We start from the raw sequence: 22,030 nt of genomic DNA, 5'->3' as shown, positions 1-22,030 counted from the left end.
GTAAGATCCTTGATGTGAATCTATTTTATGTATAGTAGTTTGTATCTATTAATTCCATGGATCATCGAAAAAGCAAGAGAGTTCCAGAAAAACATCTATTTCTGCTTTATTGACTATGCCAAAGCCTTTGACTGTGTGGATCACAATAAACTGTGGAAAATTCTGAAAGAGCTGGGAATACCAGACCATCTGACCTGCCTCTTGAGAAATTTGTATGCAGGTCAGGAAGCAACAGTTAGAACTGGACATGGAACAACAGATTGGTTCCAAATAGGAAAAGGAGTACATCAAGGCTGTATATTGTCACCCTGCTTATTTAACTTCTATGCAGAGTACATCATGAGAAATGCTGGGATGGAAGAAGCACAAGCTGGAATCAAGATTGCTGGGAGAAATATCAATAACCTCAGATATGCAGATAACACAACCTTTTGGCAGAAAATGAAGAGGAACTAAAAAGCCTCTTGATGAAAGTGAAAGAGGAGAGTGAAAAAGTTGGCTTAAAGCTCAACATTCGGAAAACGAAGATCATGGCATCTGGTCCCATCGCTTCATGGGAAATAGATGGGGAAACAGTGGAAACAGTGTCAGACTTTATTTTTTGGGCTCCAAAATCACTGCAGATGGTGACTGCAGCCATGAAATTAAAAGATGTTTACTCCTTTGAAGGAAAGTTATGACCCACCTAGATAGCATATTCAAAAGCAGATATATTATTTTGCCAACAAAGGTCCATCTAGTCAAGGCTATGGTTTTTCCTGTGGTCATGTATGGATGTGAGAGTTGGACTGTGAAGAAGGCTGAGCGCCGAAGAATTGATGCTTTTGAACTGTGGTGTTGGAGAAGACTCTTGAGAGTCCCTTGGACTGCAAGGAGATCCAACCAGTCCATTCTGAAGGAGATCAGCCCTGGGATTTCTTTGGAAGGAATGATGCTAAAGCTGAAACTCCAGTACTTTGGCCACCTCATGCGAAGAGTTGACTCATTGGAAAAGACTCTGATGCTGGGAGGGATTGGGGGCAGGAGGAGAAGGGGACGACAGAGGATGAGATGGCTGGATGGCATCACTGACTCGATGGATGTGAGTTTGAGTGAACTCTGGGAGTTGGTGATGGAGAGGGAGGCCTGGCGTGCTGCGATTCATGGGGTCACAAAGAGTCGGACACGACTGAGCGACTGAACTGAACTAACTGAACTCCATATTTGATTACATATTTTCTGATTTAATAATCTGCAATATAATAATTTAATAATCTGCAATCATTAGATTTGATTAGAATTTGAATCAGATTGAAATGTTCAGGAATCTGATCATTTCACTTGGTTTCACAGTGGATGTGCTCAGTCGCTCAGTTGAGTCAGACTCTTTGCAGCCCTGTGGACTGCAGCCACTAGGTGCCTCTGCCTGTGGAAATTTCCAAACAAGAATCCTGGAGTGGGTGCTGTTTCCTATTCTAGAGGATCTTCTTAACCCAGGGACTGAATCCACGTCTCCTGTGTCTCCTGCATTGGCAGGTAGATTCTTCACCACTTTTGTGCAAAGCCCCACAAAAGGATACAGTTTCTGATTTTAATGATAGACTGAAGGAATAGATTTTGCCATTACTTAACATCCAGGCTTATATTTTTCAAAAAAATTAAAACCCACTGAATTTAGAGATCCTTGAAGGTCTTGAATTTTTAGCACAAATAATTTGTTTGGCGAATTAGCAAAATCTGCCATCATTTCTTTGTATCTGGAAATTATTTAAAACAAAAATCAACTGGTGACTGAGAATATATGATGTGGAAGAACACACGCAGTGCTAGAGAATTGTAACTCCAGTCTGTAGTCAGGTCTCCCTGTTGTCATAGTTACCAATGTACTCCAAGCAGACTCCTTCCTGAATCACACTGCAAACCTTCAATGAAAATAAATGACTCTTCAAGCTTTATTTTTCTCTATCCATAATTGAGCCTACAAAATAGCATGGATCACATGGGTTTTTTTTTTTTTACATTTTGAGCAAGATATTCAACATACAAAAGGAATAAGAGGTTTAATCAAAACAAGTGCCTCTGATGAAGGTCTTACCTCATTTGCTCAGCAATATTCATTAAGTAAGTAGGTTTTGGGGACACAACTACAATCATGGCCCAGGATGGAGAGAAAAATAAGAGACGCATTTCAATGAAATGCAATCAGCATTGCACTGGAAGCAGAAAACAGAGATTCGTGGAAACACAAAAGAGAGACACCTCATAAAGTTTGGACTACAGGTGCAGTCAGATCAAAAGGAGGTTCCATCCTGTGATTCTCAGTGTTTTGTTCTTATGAAGTTTATTTATCTGGGGGGATGGTGGTGGTGAATAGATTTTATTTTTTCTTCTTTTTAAAATTTTATTATTGGAGAATAATTGCTTTACAATGTTGCATTAGTTTCTGCTGTACAACAAAGTGAATCAACTATATGCATACATATATCCCTGCCCCCTGGAGCCTCGTCCCTCTGAGTCATCACAGAGCACTGAGCTGAGCTCCTGTGATGTACAGCAGCTTCCCACTAGCTATCCGTTTTACACGTGGTAGTGTACATATGTTCTTGCCTGGAGAATCCTAGGGACAGGGGAGCCTCGTGGGCTGCTGTCTATGGGGTCACACAGAGTCGGACACGACTGAAGTGACTTAGCAGCAGCAGTGTACATATGTCAGTGCTACTCTCTCAGTTCATCCCACCCTCCCCTTCCTGAGCCGTGTCCACAGTCCATTCTCTGTGGCTGCGTCTATTCCTGCCCTGCAAATAGGTTCATCAGTTTCATGCACCATTTTCATGAGTTAATATACGGTATTTGTTTTTCTTTTTCTGACTTACTTCACTGTGTATGACAGGCTCTAGGTCCATCCACATCACTACAAATGACCCAATTTCCTTTTCACGGCCGAGTGTATTCCATTGTATGTATGTTTGGTCACTGTATTCCCAGTCACTTTGGGTAGAGGACACCGGTGTTGCCCTGCAGGCCAGGCTCAAGGAGCAGAGTGAGCTGGCCAGGGCTCCACAGGCCGAGTTCTATCATCTGCTGATATTCACGCTCTGCCTCTTTCTGCTTTGGCTGCAGGAACTCCTTCACAGACATTCTCCGGGCCATCCTGCTGTCACTGGAAGTCCTTATTGAAGATCCGGAGCTTCAGATAAATGGTTTCATTTTAATTATAGACTGGAGTAATTTCTCCTTCAAACAAGCCTCCAAGCTGACACCTTCAATCCTCAAACTAGCCATCGAAGGGTTGCAGGTAAGTTCACTGAATGTACTAATACCTTCCAAGACTGTATGTGACCATGTGCTCTTTTCTTATTGCAACTAAAGTGATATTTGTCTTTGAGAAAGGTAAAAGAAAACTTTGATAAAATCCACCTGTGAGAACTCTATTTTTATCCCAGCCTCAGTTTAGATGTTGTTGTTGTTTTTAAATTAGACTCCATTTTCATTAACAGCTCTAAATTACGGTTTCCACGGGTACAAATTACCTACCGTAGCAATTATGAAGAAAGCTTGGGGATGTTTAGCCAAATTCATCTGAGAGTTCACAAAAATTAAAGCTAAAAAACATCTGCTTTATGAGAGTGCTCTTACAGTGCGGTGGCATGGAAGCTTTTCAGGGTTTCTGGGAGCATCTTTGCACAGGAAAATGTGCCTGGTGGGTCCTTACTTCCCCAAGTGCTATATGCCGAGGTGTATATACTAAAGGCTATCACTCCTGGGCAGATAAAGGAAGCAGGCAGAACTCTACTTCTGTTTGTATGACCAGTCATTAGGACTTTGGGAAAAGGGGCTTTTGTACTGGGTAGAGGTTAGGGGAGTCCATCCCTGGGGTCCCTTCTGCTTGAAGGACCAATGATTGTGTGAAAACTAAGTCAGAGGGGCAATGCTGCTTAACTTTGTGGTAACACATTACAATACAAAAGAAAAGGCATACAGGGAGATTCAGAACCAGCACAGAAGAAACTCATACCCATTCTTCATTCTGTAGGAAGATTGACTCAATGGAGTGACTCCCCTCCCAATAGACTGCAGTTACATGCAGCTATGTAGACAGAAAAATACCTGTTAATTCTCAGATCAGGCAGCCAGTACTCGAGCTCTTCAAAATACAAGACTAGGAAATCCATTTCAATCCCCTATCCTACTCCAGTGTAATGAGTAATTGATGCACCTGCTTTTTAAACTGTGGCTGATTTACATTAGGCTTCTGGCAAATACGTAGCACTTGTTAGGCTTCTGATGAATTTATGTTTATTGAATTGATCTTATTTTGTTGAAAGGGTTTCCTGTTTCAGAACAGGGGCAAGTACACACTGTTCCAAGAATGCCAAGTGGTCCTGGGCAGCTACATCATGCAGTGTGTTGGCGGCACATTTTTAAAGTTGTTTTTGCATTTCTAGATTACAGTGTATCCTGCCTTGCCCTAAAAATCTCAATCACAGACTTTTCTGTCCTTTACTGCCAATCATTTTCTCTTAGCTCCCTTTTTCTCCACCGTCCTCTCTTCTAAGCCTCTGAACATCTGATCTCTCTCTCTCTCTAAAGCTTTTTATCAAAGGGAGTTTTAAAGTAAGCTGCAAGGTTTATTTCATACCCTATAATTACACTGGCCATATCTTCGGGATTTTCTGTGGTAGTACAAGCTTCATGCATTTTTATCTTTCTAAAAAGAGACAATTCATTACATGTGTAAATAGCTGTGATTCAAGTTCTATGTAATTATAATATTTTTTTCATAAATCAGGAAGAAAATGTACTTTTTCCAACCCTGTGTTCCAATTTTTCTTTCTGGAAATGGTGTGGATTATATAACATGTCCCCTGCCAACTTCTCTAGGCTGATGTGGGTCTTACTGAGTTAATGCATGTGAGTGTGTTTTAAAACATAGAGCCGTACCTACATTTGTAAGGTATTTTACAAGAAATACTAGATGACCTTTTGTGGGGCAAGGCAAGTCTACCTGGGCCTTCTCTTGTCATGTACCAGGGATGCATTCCACAATGTTCCATAGCTCTGGCTAAAGAAGAGCCTCTGCTGGGAGAAGGGGAGACGCACAAGGACAGGGTCAGAGTGGAGAACCGGTACTTCCTCCCATCATCTCTCAGAGCAAAGACCTGGACCCTTCTGTCACTGAGCAACGTAAACTCCCTTGACTGGGGGACAGCATCATGCCAATCAGGCTCTGGATTGGGATGCAGCTTTTTCTGCAAATTCTGCCTTCCCAGACCCTAAATACCTGAGATAGGTGCAATTTTTCCAAGAGAAGAAAGTCAGTGGTCCCTGAAGAAGCTGAGCTTGGGCGTGGCTCTGTCCAGGATATGGGCTTCCTGTCCTAACAGTGTTGGCTGGGTTCCTGCCCCACACTTGGTGGCCATCTCTGGCCAGCCACTGGCAACTTCTTACTCCAGGCCATCCTCTCTCAGGCTCTGTGGACATTCAGATGCCATGGTCACCTCTCTTTCAGCTCTCCCAGGGAAATTTTTTCTTTGCAGCAGTTGTTTCCATGCACACTGCAACCAATAATTCCTTTGGGCATTTCAAAATGTCCGAACTGGTAGGAAGCAGAATTCATGCCTTTGTGGTCATGCTATTGTACAAGGAAGAGCCCATACGGGCCTCCATATGCCAACCATGAAAATTCAAGATAAATTCCACACCACTTCTGGGATGGGTGAAGGCATCAACTTTACTGGAGAAAGAAAAAGTCAGTGAGAGATGAGAGGTTGCTGTTGTTCCTTTTACTGCTACACCTTCAGAAAGGCCCAAAGAGGTTTGTGTGTCTTGTAGACAGGCAGAGGAATTCTACCAAACATTTAAAGAAGAGTTAATACCTATCCTTCTCAAACTATTCCAAAAAACTGAAGAGAGAACACCTCCAAACTCATTCTACAAGGCCAGCATTACCAAAACCAAAGACATTATTAAAAGAAAAAGAGAGAAAGAAAATTAGAGGTCAATATCCCTGATAAATGTAGATGCAAAAATCCTCAAAAAAGTATTCGCAAATTGAATTCAACAATACATTAAATGATAATTCATCATGGTCATTGGGATGTATTCCAGGGAAGCAAAGATAGTTCAATATCCACAAGTTAATCAATGTGATACTCCACATTAACAAAATGAAGGATAAAATCACATGATTGTGGGCAGGGGTGGGGAGGGAAGAACAGGCACAACACAAGGATGTATGATACCATAATGATTGATACTTATGATTACACACTTGTCCAAATGTGCAGAGTGTCCACCAAAAGTGAGACACAATGTAAATGATAGGCTTTGTGTGATTATGATGTGTCAACGTAGATTCATCAGTTGTAATGAACGTACAACTCTGATGGGGACTGACGATAATGAGGGAGGCTACGCATATGTGGGAGCAGAGGATATGGGAAATCTCTGTCCCTTCCAGCCAATTTTGCTGTGAATGTAAAACTGCTCTAGAAAATAAAGTTTTAGTGAATAAAAGTGCAATTACACTCAATCATTCAAAGAAAAAGGCATGTGCATAGAACTTTTGTTATGCATTTTATAGGCCAAATTAATGAGTTATAATAATAGTCATGTAGAAGACTACTCTTTAAGGGATCATCAGATTTTCTACATCAAATTAACCCTGGATCAGCCAGTCATGAAATTCTAACAATATATATTGTATATGTTCCTCCTTTTAGAACAGTGGGATATGTCATTGTTTAGAATATTAAGTTGTCCCAGCTACATAGTCTGTGAATATTAGTTCAAAATAACTTTAGTTAAAATACTAATTTTGAGAATGCCTGGAAGTCATTTTCTCTTATTCTGCTGTTTCATCTCTTAAATGTGATAAGTAATGTCTAAAAGAGCCATCGTATCTATTCATTACAACCTGTTTAAATTTTAACCAAACAAAGTAATATTTGTGCCACCATTTTAATATAGCAGAGCATTATTCTCAATTCTGCAGGGAAATTCTGGCAGAAAGAGCAACAGGCTGAAGTCCTGTTCTTGAGTTTTGCAATGTTTCCAAAATCAATTTTTGGAATCATTTCTTATAAATCACTGCTGCCCAACCATTACAATCAACAGACAGCATATATCAATGTTCAGCCAACCCAGATACTTAAAGAATTGACTGTGCCGAAGTGTTTTACTAAGCAAGAGTTACAGGCTATTTACAAAATATTTGGTTCCCTAAGGACCCAGATGTTGTTAAAGGTTTACAGAAGCTTACTTCTGACTCACCAGAGATTTAGAAAGCAGTCTTTTTTTTTTTTTCCTCTCATTTCTGTGCTTATGTTATTTTTGTCTGCCCAATCGAACACTTTATCAACTCATTAACTCTTCATTCCAGTTCAAGGTTTGTGGTATGACTTTTGTTGTTGTTTTGTTAAAAATGGCTTTATAATATTTACATCAACTTTTATTTAAACTCTCCCATGTGAGAGTTGAACCATAAAGAAGGCTGAGGGCCAAAGAATTGATGCTTCACTTTCAAATTGTGGTGCTGGAGAAGACTCTTCAGAGTCCCTTGGACAGCAAGGAGATCAAGCCAGTCAATTCTAAAGGAAATCAGTTGTGAATATTCATTGGAAGGACTGATGTTGAAGCTGAAGCTCCAATACTTTGGCCACCTGGTGGGAAAAGCCAACTCAGTGGAAAAGACCTTGATGCTAGGAAAGACTGAGGGCAAGAGGAGAAGGGGATGACAGAGGATGAGATGGTTGGATGGCATCATCAACTCAATGGACATGAGTTTGAACAAACTCCGGGAAAGGAGTGGAAAAGGAAGTCCGTTGGTTTTCCAACTCTTAACCCAAAGGTGGGAAGGGATTGGGAGCAATGCTCAGAGGCTCAGCTGTGAACCATTCATCTCCTTGGAAGCCCTTTTCATGAAACTGTTTCCAACCTTCATCCATCCTCTCTTGCCTCCTTCCCACATCCTGCTCCTCTCATATCCTACTTTTCCATCCCTTTTCCAAAACACACAATGCATTCACTTGTCTTTGGGGAATCCAAAGTGCCCTATTCACTTGGAAGACTAGAACAGTAAATCATTCATAAAGTCACTGGAAAACATGACAGTTCCTGAGGGTAAATGAATGGCAAGAGGTGATCATATTTTTGGAAAGGCTGGTTGGGAAGATGCATTTCAAGTTAGTAGTAGATTCACACCCAATCAACCGTCTATGACTCAGACAGGCAGGCCCACTGATTCATGGTGTATTCGTTCAACAGAAAATGTGGGTCAGGTATTCTCCTAAACTGGTTGATAGTGGAGAACAAAGCAACCTGGCTTCCTGAAGCTTACATTCTATCATGCAAAGTTTGCAAACCACCAGTCTCAGCATCACCAGGAGCTGGTCAGAAATGCGGAGCCTCAGGCACTACCCCCAAACTTACTAAATCAGTCTGCATTTCAAGTTCTGCATACAAATGAACGTTGGAGAAGCACTGCTCTACTAGCCGGTATGGCAGTGTAATGCGATGGATCTCACCCATAAATGCACAGACTCCCCTGGAGGGTCTGTTACAACCCACATCCCTTGTCCCTATTCCCAGTTTCTGATTCCATAGGTCTGGAGCAGAGTCCATAAGCTTACACTTCAAACACGTTCCCAGGTGCTGCTGCTGGTGGTACAACCAGACAATGCAGGTGAGAGTAGAGTCCAACTATTTGGACTTTAGTCCTGGCTCTGCTACACAAAGACCTCAGGCCTTAGGGTTTATCTCTATCAGCTCTAGATTTTGTTGTCTGTAAAGATGTGGTGGTAAAACAGAACTACCTCACTGGTTTATAAACAGTGCATGAAAAGTGCTTGGGCCACAGATTGTAGCCCACCAGGCTCCTCTGTCCATGGGATTTCCCAAGCAAGAATACTGGAGAAGGTTGCCATTTCCTTCTCCAGGGGATCTTCCTAACCCAGGGATTGAACCCAAATCTCCTGGGTCTCATGCATTGGCCGGCAAATTCTTTCTCTGTTGCCTCAACTTTTGAAAGTTTGAAATTAGATCTCACCAGCTGTTCACTGGCGGAGAAGGCAATGGAACCCCACTCCAGTACTCTTGCCTGGAAAATCCCATGGATGGAGGAGCTTGGAAGGCTGCAGTCCATGGGGCTGCTGAGGGTCGGACACGACTGAGCGACTTCACTTTCACTTTTCACTAAGGAAATGGCAACCCACTCCAGTGTTCTTGCCTGGAGAATCCCAGGGACGGGGAGCCTGGTGGGCTGCCGTCTATGGGGTCACACAGAGTCGGACACGACTGAAGCGACTTAGCAGCAGCAGCAGTAGCTGTTCACTGGACCCAGATAAGGGTGCTCCCTTCTCACCTCAGTCAATGACTTGGGTCCAGTTTGGTGTCACCTGTTCAGACAGTGGCACGTGAGGTGCCTTTTCTTTCTGTTTATGTGTTGCGATCTCTTGAATCATTACCAGAGTCTGCTCCCAAAGCCTCTATAGTTGAGTGATTAATGAGGTTGAACTTCATGTCTTTTCATCAGGACTCTTTTTATCAGTAACATTTACAGTCTTTGATCGATTCTTACACTTTCCACATATTAAAGAATATTAGATACAAATAAATGGCAGAGGGAGGGTATTTTGTATATATTTTGCCAAGAAGGTTCTTAATTCATTCTGAACACTCCAGGGATGCCTGACAAACATTTTCTTCTAAACAAACTACCCTTTACCTTCCCAGGCCACAAAGCTACAATCCTGAGTTTGCAATAGTAGAATATGTTATTACAGAAATATTAGAGGAATAAAATGTCCCCTGTAATATGCTACCTTGTTAAGTATCCATTAAACTCAGGAAGATGATTGGAGGTAATGACACTCCAGTGATGCTGATGGCAGATAGGATGGCCCATTTAAAACAGTTCCAATTAAACAGGTCTATCCCTGGCATGTTGTTGATAAATGGTTTTTCTGGACTCCCATGCATTATAGACCTGGCCAATGCCTGGTTTCATCCATTCAAGAAACCGTTACTAAGACTTGACTTTGAGTCAGTCACAAATAAACAGATGCTGTCCCTACTCTCAGCAAGCCATCATTCAGAGGAGAGGCAACTCTATAAACAAATGATGAAAACGATGTTGCATGTGCAAGAAGGGAGATACACACACCAGGTTAATACAATCCCAGTTCAGGCAGGGGGAGTTAGGAATGGCCTCTTGGGTAAAGCTGCATCTTGACTGATTCTTAACAGGTGAGTGCGGAAGAGCCAAGTGAAAGCAGGCTGGGAGAAATTTCAGGCAAAGAAGGTATTATGGGCAAAAATACAGGGGCAAGTTGTTTTTGTTGTTTAGTCATTAAGTCATGTCCAACTCTTTACGACCCCATAGACTGTAGCCCTCCAGGCTCCTCTGTCCATGGGATTTCCCATGCAAGAATACTGGAGTGGGTTGCCATGCCCTCCTCCAGGGGATCTTCCCAACTGAGGTATCAAACCTGCGTCTCCGGCATTGGCAGATGGATTCTTTACCACCGAGCCAACCAGAGGCAAGATCACAGAGGCAAGACCTCAGTCAATAAGAGAGAAAGAAACAGAATCAAGTTCCTAATCCTGGCATGCACCAGGACCAGGCAAGGAGCCTGTGTGCCCCTGTGCCATGCTAAGGAGCTTGGTCTCTTTCTGCAGGTGTTGAGGGCCATCTTGAAGCAGGATGACAATACAGACTGATGCTTCCCATGGGATCAATTTGGCAGGTATGAGCAGGGAAGAGTCAAAGGTGGGGAACCAAATAAAAGACAACTGCGATCATTCAAGTAAGAAGTAAGAGGTTAAAGTAGGAGTGACCAAAAGATTTCGACAACTACATAGGAAGTCAAGTAAGGCAGTGATTGGTTGTTGGATGCTTGAGAATGGAAAGTGAAAATGGAGGAGTCCATGATGAAGCTTGGGTGTGCAGCCTGGGTGAAGGGTAGGGACGGTGCCAACCAATAAGATGGTGAAGACAGAAGCAGGCAGGTGTGGGAGAGAATAAGCCCTTGACAACACTGGTCTACACCATTCTTACAACACTTTTTTTATCACCCAGTGCTGCAAATCTATAACTTTATCTTCATCGAAATAACCTTAATGCTTATGTCAGGGATGGATAAACAGGCTTTCCCTCATATACTAAATCTAAACAACTGAAATACAGCTCAGGAAAAAAAGAATGCTGGCACTGATTGATGATGGTTCCTTTCACTGTAGATTGTAAACAGCAAGTCTGCCACACATCCTGGGCTTCCCAAGTGGCTCAGTGGTAAAGAACATGCCTGCCAATGCAGGAGACACAGGAGACATGGTTTCAATCCCTGGATCAGGAAGATTCCCTGGAGGAGGAAATGGCAACCCACTCCAGCATTCTTGCCTGGGAAAGCCCATGGATAGGAAGCCTGGAGGGTTACAGTCCAAGGGGTATCAAAGAGTCAGACATGACTGAGTACACACACACACTCCCTGACCTGGGTATTCTAGCTAAATTGGGGGACAGTCTAGTGTTCATGGTACAAGAAATAAGGATAATAACCATAGGGTGAGACAGCATCTTGAAGAAGCTCATTATCTCTGCTCTAGGTTAAACACAATCAAACCTGGTGATGATGATGGTGGTGGTGATGATGATACTTACTGTTAGTCTGGCACTTAAACCACCGTCACCCAGTGCCTAATTTGATCCTCTCAACAGCCCTTGGTTTTCCCAAGTGGCACTAGCGGTAAAGAACCCGCCGGCCAGAGCAGGAGATGTAAGAGATGAGGGTTCGAGCCCTGGGTCGAGAATATCCACTGGAGGACGGCATGGCAATCCACTCCAGTATTCTTGCCTGGAGAATCCCATGGACAGAGGAGCCTGAGGGGCTGCAGTCCATGGGTCACAGAAAGTTGGACACAACTGAAAGCAACTTAGCATGTACAGCCCTTGGTAAGAAGCAGAGCAGGAGAATAACATATCATCACTTAAAAAAACAACACAAAACCCCACAAAAGATTGACTGGATTAATCAGTGAAACATCAGTTCTGAATAAGATTTTAGTTGCCTTGGAGACCAACTAAAGACCCCAGACTTTTTGTTGCATCTCACAAGAGAAGGTGGAACTTGTGAGAATGAATAGCTGATAAAGTGCAGTTTCCATTTACATCAAAGGAAAGTATTTGTTGTTAAGAAACCAATAAGAATCATTAACTCATTTTAGCCCAAAGATAATTTTTCAAAGTGCAGTATTTTGTTTTTATACTTAGAAGGGCCTAATTTTTACACAATAAACTCTTTATTGATGTGTTAATATACATCCAGAGAACCCAAATTGTAAGCATGCAGCAAAGTGAATTTTAAGAAAATGAAAACATTTAAGTAACCAAAAACAGATTAAGAAAAAGAATACTGCCAGTTACTCAGAGGTCCCTCCTTCCTCTGACTCAGTAGCTGACTCCCAAAGGTATCTAAGATCTCCACTAGCTTTGTTTGTAGTGATGCTTCCTAAGGCGCACTTGACATTCCAGGATGTCTGGCTCTAGATGAGTGATCACGCCATTGTGGTTATCTGGGTCATGAAGAACTTTTCTGTATAGTTCTGTGTATTCTTGCCACCTCTTCTTAATATCTTCTGCTTCTGTTAGGTCCATACCATTTCTGTCCTTTATTGTGCTCATCTTTGCAAGAAATGTTCCCTTGGTATCTCCAATTTTCTTGAAGAGATCTCTAGTCTTTCCCATTCTATTGTTTTCCTCTATTTCTTTGCATTAATCACGTAGGAAGGCTTTCTTATCTCTCCTTGCTATTCTTTGGAACTCTGCACTCAAATGGGTGTATCTTTCCCTTTCTCCTTTGCCTTTAGCTTCTCTTCTTTTCTCAGATCTTTCTAAGGCCTCCTCAGACAACCATTTTGCCTTTTTGCATTTCTTTTTCTCGGGGATGGTCTTGAATACAAAATACGCAGCATCAAATAAGTGTTACAAAATACCTGCATTAAATGTATACATTTTACTCTTAAAAGAATCTCTCAAACTTTCCTTTGAACCCCATTTATTTTCTTAATTTGGTCATGTGGTTTCCAAACTCACCATGTGTTAGAAGTCTGTAACAAGAATTTGGTGGAGGGGCTAATTCATATTGACATATAGACTATATCAAGAAATAACAGCTGTCAGCCAGGGAAGAAACACAAAGAAGATTAAAAATTTTACTACCAAAACTAGAAAGCACCATGCTTGTGGCCATGCCACATAGAGCTAAGAGTATCGTATACTGTGGAGCCAGATCATGGTGCACAGTTGTGATCCTGAGCTATCAGAAGAGTTTCAATCACTTTCAACAAGTGATATTGAAGACACCATGGAAATGTGTAAATAGTAGAGAGAGATTTTCCTCTATAGTAGTTATAATGTGATATAGAAAATCTTACAGTTTAAGAGACACTTAGTCACTAGTATAACTTAGGAATCCTAGAAATTATTAATTTTTTGAGTTTTAAAGATTTTTTTAATAGTGAAAATAGCTTCTACATTACCAAGACAAAGCTCTTTAAAGGTTTATATTTCTTAAATAGGAGAACAACAGATGCTTTCAGCACTTTCAGCATTTGAAATCTGTTAAGATTTCTCAACTTGATTTCCACTCCCAAACCCCACTACTGGGGGTTCATTATACATGTTCAGTATAAAAAAATATTTTAAAAATACTGGTGATACTGGAAAGTAATTCAGTTCAGTTCAGTCATTCAGTCACTTTGCAATCCCATGGACTGCAGCACACCAGGCTTCCCTGTCCTCCTCTATCTCCTGGAGTTTGCTCAAACTCATGTCCATTGAGTCAGTGATGCCATCCAACCATCTAATCCTCTGCCTCCCTGCTTCTTCTCCTGCCCTCAGTCTTTCGCAGCATTAGGGTCTTTTCCAATGAGTCGGCTCTTCACATTAAGTGGCCAAAGTATTCATTTAATACTATTTAAAATCTGAGATAATTTTTGATAAGTATGAGTAATATGAATTTGCAAAGGATGAGAAAGAAGTCTCACTTCAATGACTATTTATTCAACTTTTCATTCGCCAGGGTTCCAAGCAGGCATAGGTGAGGGGACAGCTGGTCATGTCCCCAGAACGGGACAAACATTAGCCTGGTGTTTCTTCAGTGCCATGTGGGAGAAAAGGAAAAGTGAAGTGCTAGCCAGGCTCAGGGCAATTCTTGTTGAGCACAAAAGTTGGATGGAATATTTTGGAAAATACCTCCCACTGCTAACGAATTCTAACAATACAGTCATAAAGATGATTTCTCCTGTTTTGATAACATTAGATTTAGGAATTTAAAGATATTTAATGGAGATTATTAACATCATGAAAAAACTTGAAAGATTAAGCTAATGCCAACTGAAATGTCATTAATTGGGAGGAGTAATCCTTGATGCCTTAATCCAGAGACTTATTAAGGATTTGGAAGAAATTATGAATAACTTGTTCCATTAACTGAATGAGGTTTTAATTAAGATATTCTTAGGAAAGCAAAAGGACAGGGCAACTTTTAAGAGGATTTTCAGACTTTGGAAGGGGGAATTCAGTCCTGAAAGAGATGTAGAGAAGAGAGGACCTCATTCAGAAGCTACGAAAAAGACATCTTGAGAGATGTTAATATTTTCTGTTAAAAAAAAGAAAGCCTGAGCACATTCTGAAATATTTCTCTCTGGTCAGAGCATGGTATTGTTGAGTACTTTGGTAAAAAGTTCAATTTCTTGATTGTTCTTGTGTTTTCCTTTTCCTATAATATATTTCTGTAACTTTGCAAAAAACTGAGTGTCTTAATTACAACACCATCCAAAAGAAAGTTGGCCACATTTAATAATTTTGTTTTTATATATGTATATACAATTGATATGTACATACAATTGATACAGGCTTCCCTTGTGGCTCAGCTGGTAAAGAATCTGCCTGCAATGCAGGAGACCTGAGTTTGATCCTTGGGTTAGGAAGATCCCCTGGAGAAGGGAAAGGCTACCCACTCGAGTATTCTAGCCTGGAGATTCTGGCCTGCGTCACAAAGAGTTGACACGACTGAGCGACTTTCACTGATCACTGATACAATTGACATATACAGATACAGTGTATATCTGTATCTATATAATTGATTATTAATTCCAAATGATTTTATCTCTGTATTTTTCACATTTCCATTTTTTTCTCTGCATCCCCAGAGTTGCCACTTCAGTTTGGGACCTCATCAGTTCTTTTTCAAAAGACAGAACAGTTTTTTAAATTGTTCTTTCTGCCTTGTTCTAAATTCTTTTAAAGATTCCATACTATCTTCTTAAAAATAAAATTTATCTTGTAATATACACCATTTCCTTTTAAGTTCAATAAATATTTTTTCATAAACTGAAAAAATAAACTTGAGCTTATTGGAAAATTTCAAAAAATGAAGAAGAAAATAAAAATTAACCTTAATTCCTCAGTCCAGACAGGCCCATAATTCATATTTTGTTGTTTCTCCTTTTCACCTTTTATCAAAATATAACTCACATACCATATAATTCACTCATTTAAAGTGTACATTTAATGGTTTTTAGCATATTTACAGAGCTATGTAATCATCACCACAGTCTAATTTTAGAACATTTTTATCATGCCTGCCCCCCAATCCCATACCCACTGCCAGTCACTCCTCATTCATCACTTCTCCACTCCTTTCAGAGCCACAAGAAACTGCTCATCTACATTCTGTTTGGATTAGATCAGATCAGATCAGTCACTCAGTCGTGTCCAGCTCTTTGTGACCCCGTGAATTGCAGCACGCCAGGCCTCCCTGTCCATCACCAACTCCCGGAGTTCACTCAGACTCACGTCCATCGAGTCAGTGATGCCATCCAGCCATCTCATCTTCTGTCGTCCCCTTCTCCTCTTGCCCCCAATCCCTTCCAGCATCAGAGTCATTTCCAATGAGTCAACTCTTCACATAAGGTGGCCAAAGTACTGGAGTTTCAGCTTTAGCGTCATTCCCTCCAAAGAAATCCCAGGGCTGATCTCCTTCAGAATGGACTGGTTGGATCTCCTTGCAGTCCAAGGGACTCTCAAGAGTCTTCTCCAACACCTCAGCTCAAAATAGATTTTCCAATTCTGGATGTTTTATATGAATGGAATTAAACAATATGTGATCCTTTGTTATTGGTTTCTTTCACTTAGCATAATGTTTTCAAGGCTTATCCATGCTGTCGTAGCTATCAGGACTTCATTCCTTTTTAATGGCTGAATAATATTCCATTGCATGACTACCCCAATTTTTTTTCATTTTTTAGTTGCTGGCCAATTGAGTTCTTCCTATTTTTGACAATTATGAAGAATCTTGCTATGAACATTTATGTACACATTTTTTTCCAAAGTGGCTGCACCATTTTATATTCCTCCCAGGAATGTATGAGGTCTCAATTTCTCCACATCCTTGTTAACCCTAGCTGTTGTCTCTCTCTTTTTTTTTTAGTTATATCCATATTTGTTGGTGTGATGTAGTATCTCATTGAGGTTTTGCTTTGCGTTTCCCTAATGACTACCGGATACTAAGGATCTTTTCCTGTGCTTAGTGGCCACTTACACCCCTTTTTGGAGAATTGTCTATTCAAATCCTTTTCTAATTTTGAGTTATTTGTCTTTTTATTATTGACCTGTAATACACATATATATTCTGAATACAATTCCCTTATCTGATATATCATTTGCAAATATTTCTCCTATTCAGTAAGCTGGGTTTTCAATTTATTGATAGAATCCTTTGAAGCATGAAAGTTTTTAATTTTGATGAAGTCTAATTTATCAACATTTCTCTTTTCTTGTGTGTACTTTGGTATCACACACACACACACACACAAATGTGTAACCCAAGGTCGTGAAAGTTCACTTCTATAATTTTTTCTAAGAGTTTCACATTTAGGTCTACGATTCATTTTGAGTTAATTTTTGTGTATAGCATACAGTAGGGTTCCAACTTCAATCTTTTGCATAAGATATTCACTTGTTCAGGCATCATTTATTGAAAATACTACCCTTTCACCATTATATGGTATTGCTTCCCTTGTTTGAAATCAATTGATCATTAACGTATGAATTTCTTCCTGGGTCCTCAATTTTACTCCATTGATCCATATGTCTACATTATGTTAGTATAATATTGTCTTGACTATTGTAGCTTTGAAATAAGTTTTAAATTGTGAAATGTGAGTGGTCCAACTTTATTCTTCTTTTTCTAGATTGTTTTGGCTATCCTAGGTCCCATTCATTTTCACATGAATTTCAGGATCTGCTTGTCAATTTTTGAAAAAAAAAAAGTGGACTTGGATTTTGATAAGGACTGCACTGAATTTCTAGACCTGTTTGGGGAGTTCTGCCATCGTAATAATATTGTCTTCCAATACATTAACATGAGATGTCTTCCCATTGATTTAGACATTTATGTACTTGCAAAAATATTTTATACTTTTTGTTGTATAAGCCTTGTACTTCTTTTGTTAAACTTATCTCTAGGTGTTTTATTTTTTTGATAATATTTTAAATCAAACTAGTTTTCATTGCTAGTGTACTGAAATATAATTAATTTTGCATATTAATCTTATATCTTAACAACCTTGAAGAACTCATTTATTAGTTCTAAAAACTGGACTGCTTAGGATTTTACACACACTAGACCATGTCAACTGAAAACAGATAGTTTTACTGTTTTTGCCATTTGAATGCATTTTTTTCTTTGCTTAATAGCCTTGGCTAGAACCTCTAGTACAATACTGAATAGAGGTGGTAAGAATAGACATTCTTGTCTTGCTCCTGGTCTTAGGGCAAAGCATTCAGTCTTTCACCACTCGGTATGAGGCTAGTTGTACATTTTGTAAATGCCCTACATCAGGTTGGGGCTTCCCTGGTGGCTCAGACAGTAAAGAATCTGCCCGCAGTGTGGGAAACCCAGGTTCAATCCCTGGGTTGGGAAGATCCCCTGGAGAAGAGAATGGCTACCCACTCTAGTATTCTTTCCTGGAGGATTCCATGGATAGAGGAGTCTGGTGGGCTATAGTCCACAGGATTGTAAAGAGTCAGACATGACTGAACGACTAACACTTTTGCATTATATCAAGTTGAGGAAATTCCTATTCCTAGCTTGGTCAGTCACCATCTCCTTTAAAAATCCTTCAGTACATCCCTATTTCTTATCAGACCAAGTTCAGGCTCCATGGCCTAGGACTGAAGCCCCTCCTAGAACTTCCCTGCTTACTTCTCCAGCCTCATCTCTGGACACTCCCTCTGCACCTCCTTTTCCAACCTCATCTCCAAAATGTTGAGCTCTACCTATTGCAAACTGCATGCAGGTCCTAGCATTCCATGTTCTTCATGTCTCTGTTTTGTTTTTTTTTTTAATTTAATTTTATTTAACTTTACACCAACAGTGTATTGACTTTGCCATATATCAAAATGAATCTGCCACGGATATACATGTGTTCCCCATCCTGAACCCTCCTCCCTCCTCCCTCCCTGTACCATCCCTCTGGGTCGTCCTAGTGCACCAGGCCCAAGCATCCAGTATTGTGCATCGAACCTGGACTGGTGACTCATTTCATATATGATATTATACATATTTCAATGCCATTCTCCCAAATCATCCCACCCTCTCCCTCTCCCACAGAGTCCAAAAGACTGTTCTGTACATCAGTGTCTCTTTTGCTGTTTTGATTATATTCTTTGCAGCCAAAGATGGAGAAGCTCTATACAGTCAGCAAAAACAAGACCAGGAGCTGACTGTGGCTCAGACCATGAACTCCTTATTGCCAAATTCAGACTTAAATTGAAGAAAGTAGGGAAAACCACTAGACCATTCAGGTATGACCTAAATCAAATCCCTTATGATTATACAGTGGAAGTGAGAAATAGATTTAAGGGCCTAGATTTGATAGATAGAGTGCCTGATGAACTATGGAATGAGGTTCGTGACATTGTACAGGAGACAGGAATCAAGACCATTCCCATGGAAAAGAAATGCAAAAAAGCAAAATGGCTGTCTGGGGAGGCCTTACAAATAGCTGTGAAAAGAAGAGAAGCGAAAAACAAAGGAGAAAAGGAAAGATATAAACATCTGAATGCAGAGTTCCAAAGAATAGCAAGAAGAGATAAGAAAGCCTTCTTCAGCGATCAGTGAAAGAAATAGAGGAAAACAACAGAATAGGAAAGACTAGGGATCTCTTCAAGAAAATCAGAGATACCAAAGGAACATTTCATGCAAAGATGAGCTTGATAAAGGACAGAAATGGTATGGACCTAACAGAAGCAGAAGATATTAAGAAGAGACGGCAAGAATACACAGAAGAACTGTACAAAAAAGATCTTCACGACCCAGATAATCACGATGGTGTGATCACTGACCTAGAGCCAGACATCCTGGAATGTGAAGTCAAGTGGGCCTTAGAAAGCATCACTACGAACAAAGCTAGTGGAGGTGATGGAATTCCAGTTGAGCTATTCCAAATCCTGAAAGATGATGCTGTGAAAGTGCTGCACTCAATATGCCAGCAAATTTGGAAAACTCAGCAGTGGCCACAGGACTGGAAAAGGTCAGTTTTCATTCCAATCCCAAAGAAAGGCAATGCCAAAGAATGCTCAAACTACCGCACAATTGCACTCATTTCACACGCTAGTAAAGTACTGCTCAAAATTCTCCAAGCTAGGCTTCAGCAATATGTGAACCATGAACTTCCTGATGTTCAAGCTGGTTTTAAAAAGGCAGAGGAACCAGAGATAAAATTGCCAACATCTGCTGGATCATGCAAAAAGCAAGAGAGTTCCAGAAAAACATCTATTTCTGCTTTATTGACTATGCCAAAGCCTTTGACTGTGTGGATCACAATAAACTGTGGAAAATTCTGAAAGAGATGGGAATACCAGACCACCTGATCTGCCTCTTGAGAAACCTGTATGCAGGTCAGGAAGCAACAGTTAGAACTGGACATGGAACAACAGACTGGTTCCAAATAGGAAAAGGAGTTCATCAAGGCTGTATATTGTCACCCTGTTTATTTAACTTATATGCAGAGTACATCATGAGAAATGCTGGACTGGAAGAAACACAAACTGGAATCAAGATTGCCGGGAGAAATATCAATAACCTCAGATACGCAGATGACACCACCCTTATGGCAGAAAGTGAAGAGGAACTCAAAAGCCTCTTGATGAAAGTGAAAGTGGAGAGTGAAAAAGTTGGCTTAAAACTCAACATTCAGAAAACGAAGATCATGGCATCCAGTCCCACCACTTCATGGGAAATAGATGGGGAAACAGTGTCAGACTTTATTTTTCTGGGCTCCAAAATCACTGTAGATGGTGACTGCAGCCATGAAATTAAAAGATGCTTACTCCTTGGAAGGAAAGTTATGACCAACCTAGATAGCATATTCAAAAGCAGAGACACTACTCTGCCAACAAAGGTTCGTCTAGTCAAGGCTATGGTTTTTCCTGTGGTCATGTATGGATGTGAGAGTTGGACTGTGAAGAAGGCTGAGTGCCGAAGAATTGATGCTTTTGAACTGTGGTGTTGGAGAAGACTCTTGAGAGTCCCTTGGACTGCAAGAAGATCCAATCAGTCCATTCTGAAGGAGATCAGCCCTGGGATTTCTTTGGAAGGAATGATGCTAAAGCTGAAACTCCAGTACTTTGGCCACCTCATGGGAAGAGTTGACTCATTGGAAAAGACTCTGATGCTGGGAGGGATTGAGGGCAGGACGAGAAGGGGACGACAGAGGATGAGATGGCTGGATGGCATCACTGACTCGATGGACGTGAGTCTGAGTGCACTCCGGGAGTTGGTGATGGACAGGGAGGCCTGGCGTGCTGCGATTCATGGGGTCACAGAGTTGGACACGACTGAGTGACTGATCTGATCTGATCTGATACAGGGTTATTGTTACCATCTTTCTAAATTCCATATATATGCATAGTATACTGTATTGGTGTTTTTCTTTCTGGCTTATTTCACTCTGTATAATAGGCTCCAGTTTCATCCACCTCATTAGAACTGATTCAAATGTATTCTTTTTAATGGCTGAGTAATACTCCATTGTGTATATGTACCACGGCTTTCTTATCCATTCATCTGCTGATGGACATCTAGGTTGCTTCCATGTCCTGGCTATTATAAACAGTGCTGCGATGAACATTGGGGTACACGTGTCTCTTTCAATTCTGGTTTCCTCAGTGTGTATGCCCAGCAGTGGGATTGCTGGATCATAAGGCAGTTCTATTTCCAGTTTTTTAAGGAATCTCCACACAGTTCTCCATAGTGGCTGTACTAGTTTGCATTCCCACCAACAGTGTAAGAGGGTTCCCTTTTCTCCACACCCTCTCCAGCATTTATTGCTTGTAGACTTTTGGATTGCAGCCGTTCTGACTGGCATGAAATGGTACCTCATAGTGGTTTTGATTTGCATTTCTCTGATAATGAGTGATGTTGAGCATCTTTTCATGTGTTTGTTAGCCATCTGTATGTCTTCTTTGGAGAAATGTCTATTTAGTTCTTTGACCCATTTTTGATTGGGTCATTTATTTTTCTGGAATTGAGCTGCAGGAGTTGCTCGTATATTTTTGAGATTAGTTGTTTGTCAGTTGCTTCATTTGCTATTATTTTCTCCCATTCTGAAGGCTGTCTTTTCACCTTGCTTATAGTTTCCTTTGTTATGCAGAAGCTTTTAAGGTTAATTAGGTCCCATTTGTTTATTTTTGCTTTTATTTCCAATATTCTGGGAGGTGGGTCATAGAGGATCCTGCTGTGATGTATGTCGGAGAGTGTTTTGCCTATGTTCTCCTCTAGGAGTTTTATAGTTTCTGGTCTTATGTTTAGATCTTTAATCCATTTTGAGTTTATTTTTGTGTATGGTGTGAGAAAGTGCTCGAATTTCATTCTTTTACAAGTGGTTGACCAGTTTTCCCAGCACGCTTGTTAAAGAGATTGTCTTTAATCCATTGTATATTCTTGCCTCCTTTGTCAAAGATAAGGTGTCTATATGTGTGTGGATT

General features: G+C 40.6%; 1 protein-coding gene across 1 annotated transcript in view; it reads left to right on the top strand.

The window, feature by feature from the left end:
* CLVS1 (clavesin 1) overlaps nt 1-22,030 on the top strand; it is a 157,710-nt gene that overhangs the window by 47,348 nt on the left and 88,332 nt on the right. Inside the window, exon 2 of the mRNA XM_086336874.1 lies at nt 3,100-3,274. Coding sequence (XP_086193000.1) covers nt 3,100-3,274 — 175 coding nt within the window. The remainder of the gene's footprint in view (nt 1-3,099; nt 3,275-22,030) is intronic.

This window comes from Bos grunniens, chromosome 14, assembly GCF_055505025.1.
Source record: "Bos grunniens cultivar Pamir isolate PY7600 chromosome 14, Bosgru_T2T1.0, whole genome shotgun sequence".
In the NCBI taxonomy this organism is placed as follows: Eukaryota; Metazoa; Chordata; class Mammalia; order Artiodactyla; family Bovidae; genus Bos; species Bos grunniens.
Note: the sequence above shows the minus strand (reverse complement) of the source record. Positions and strands in the feature narration are given on the sequence as shown.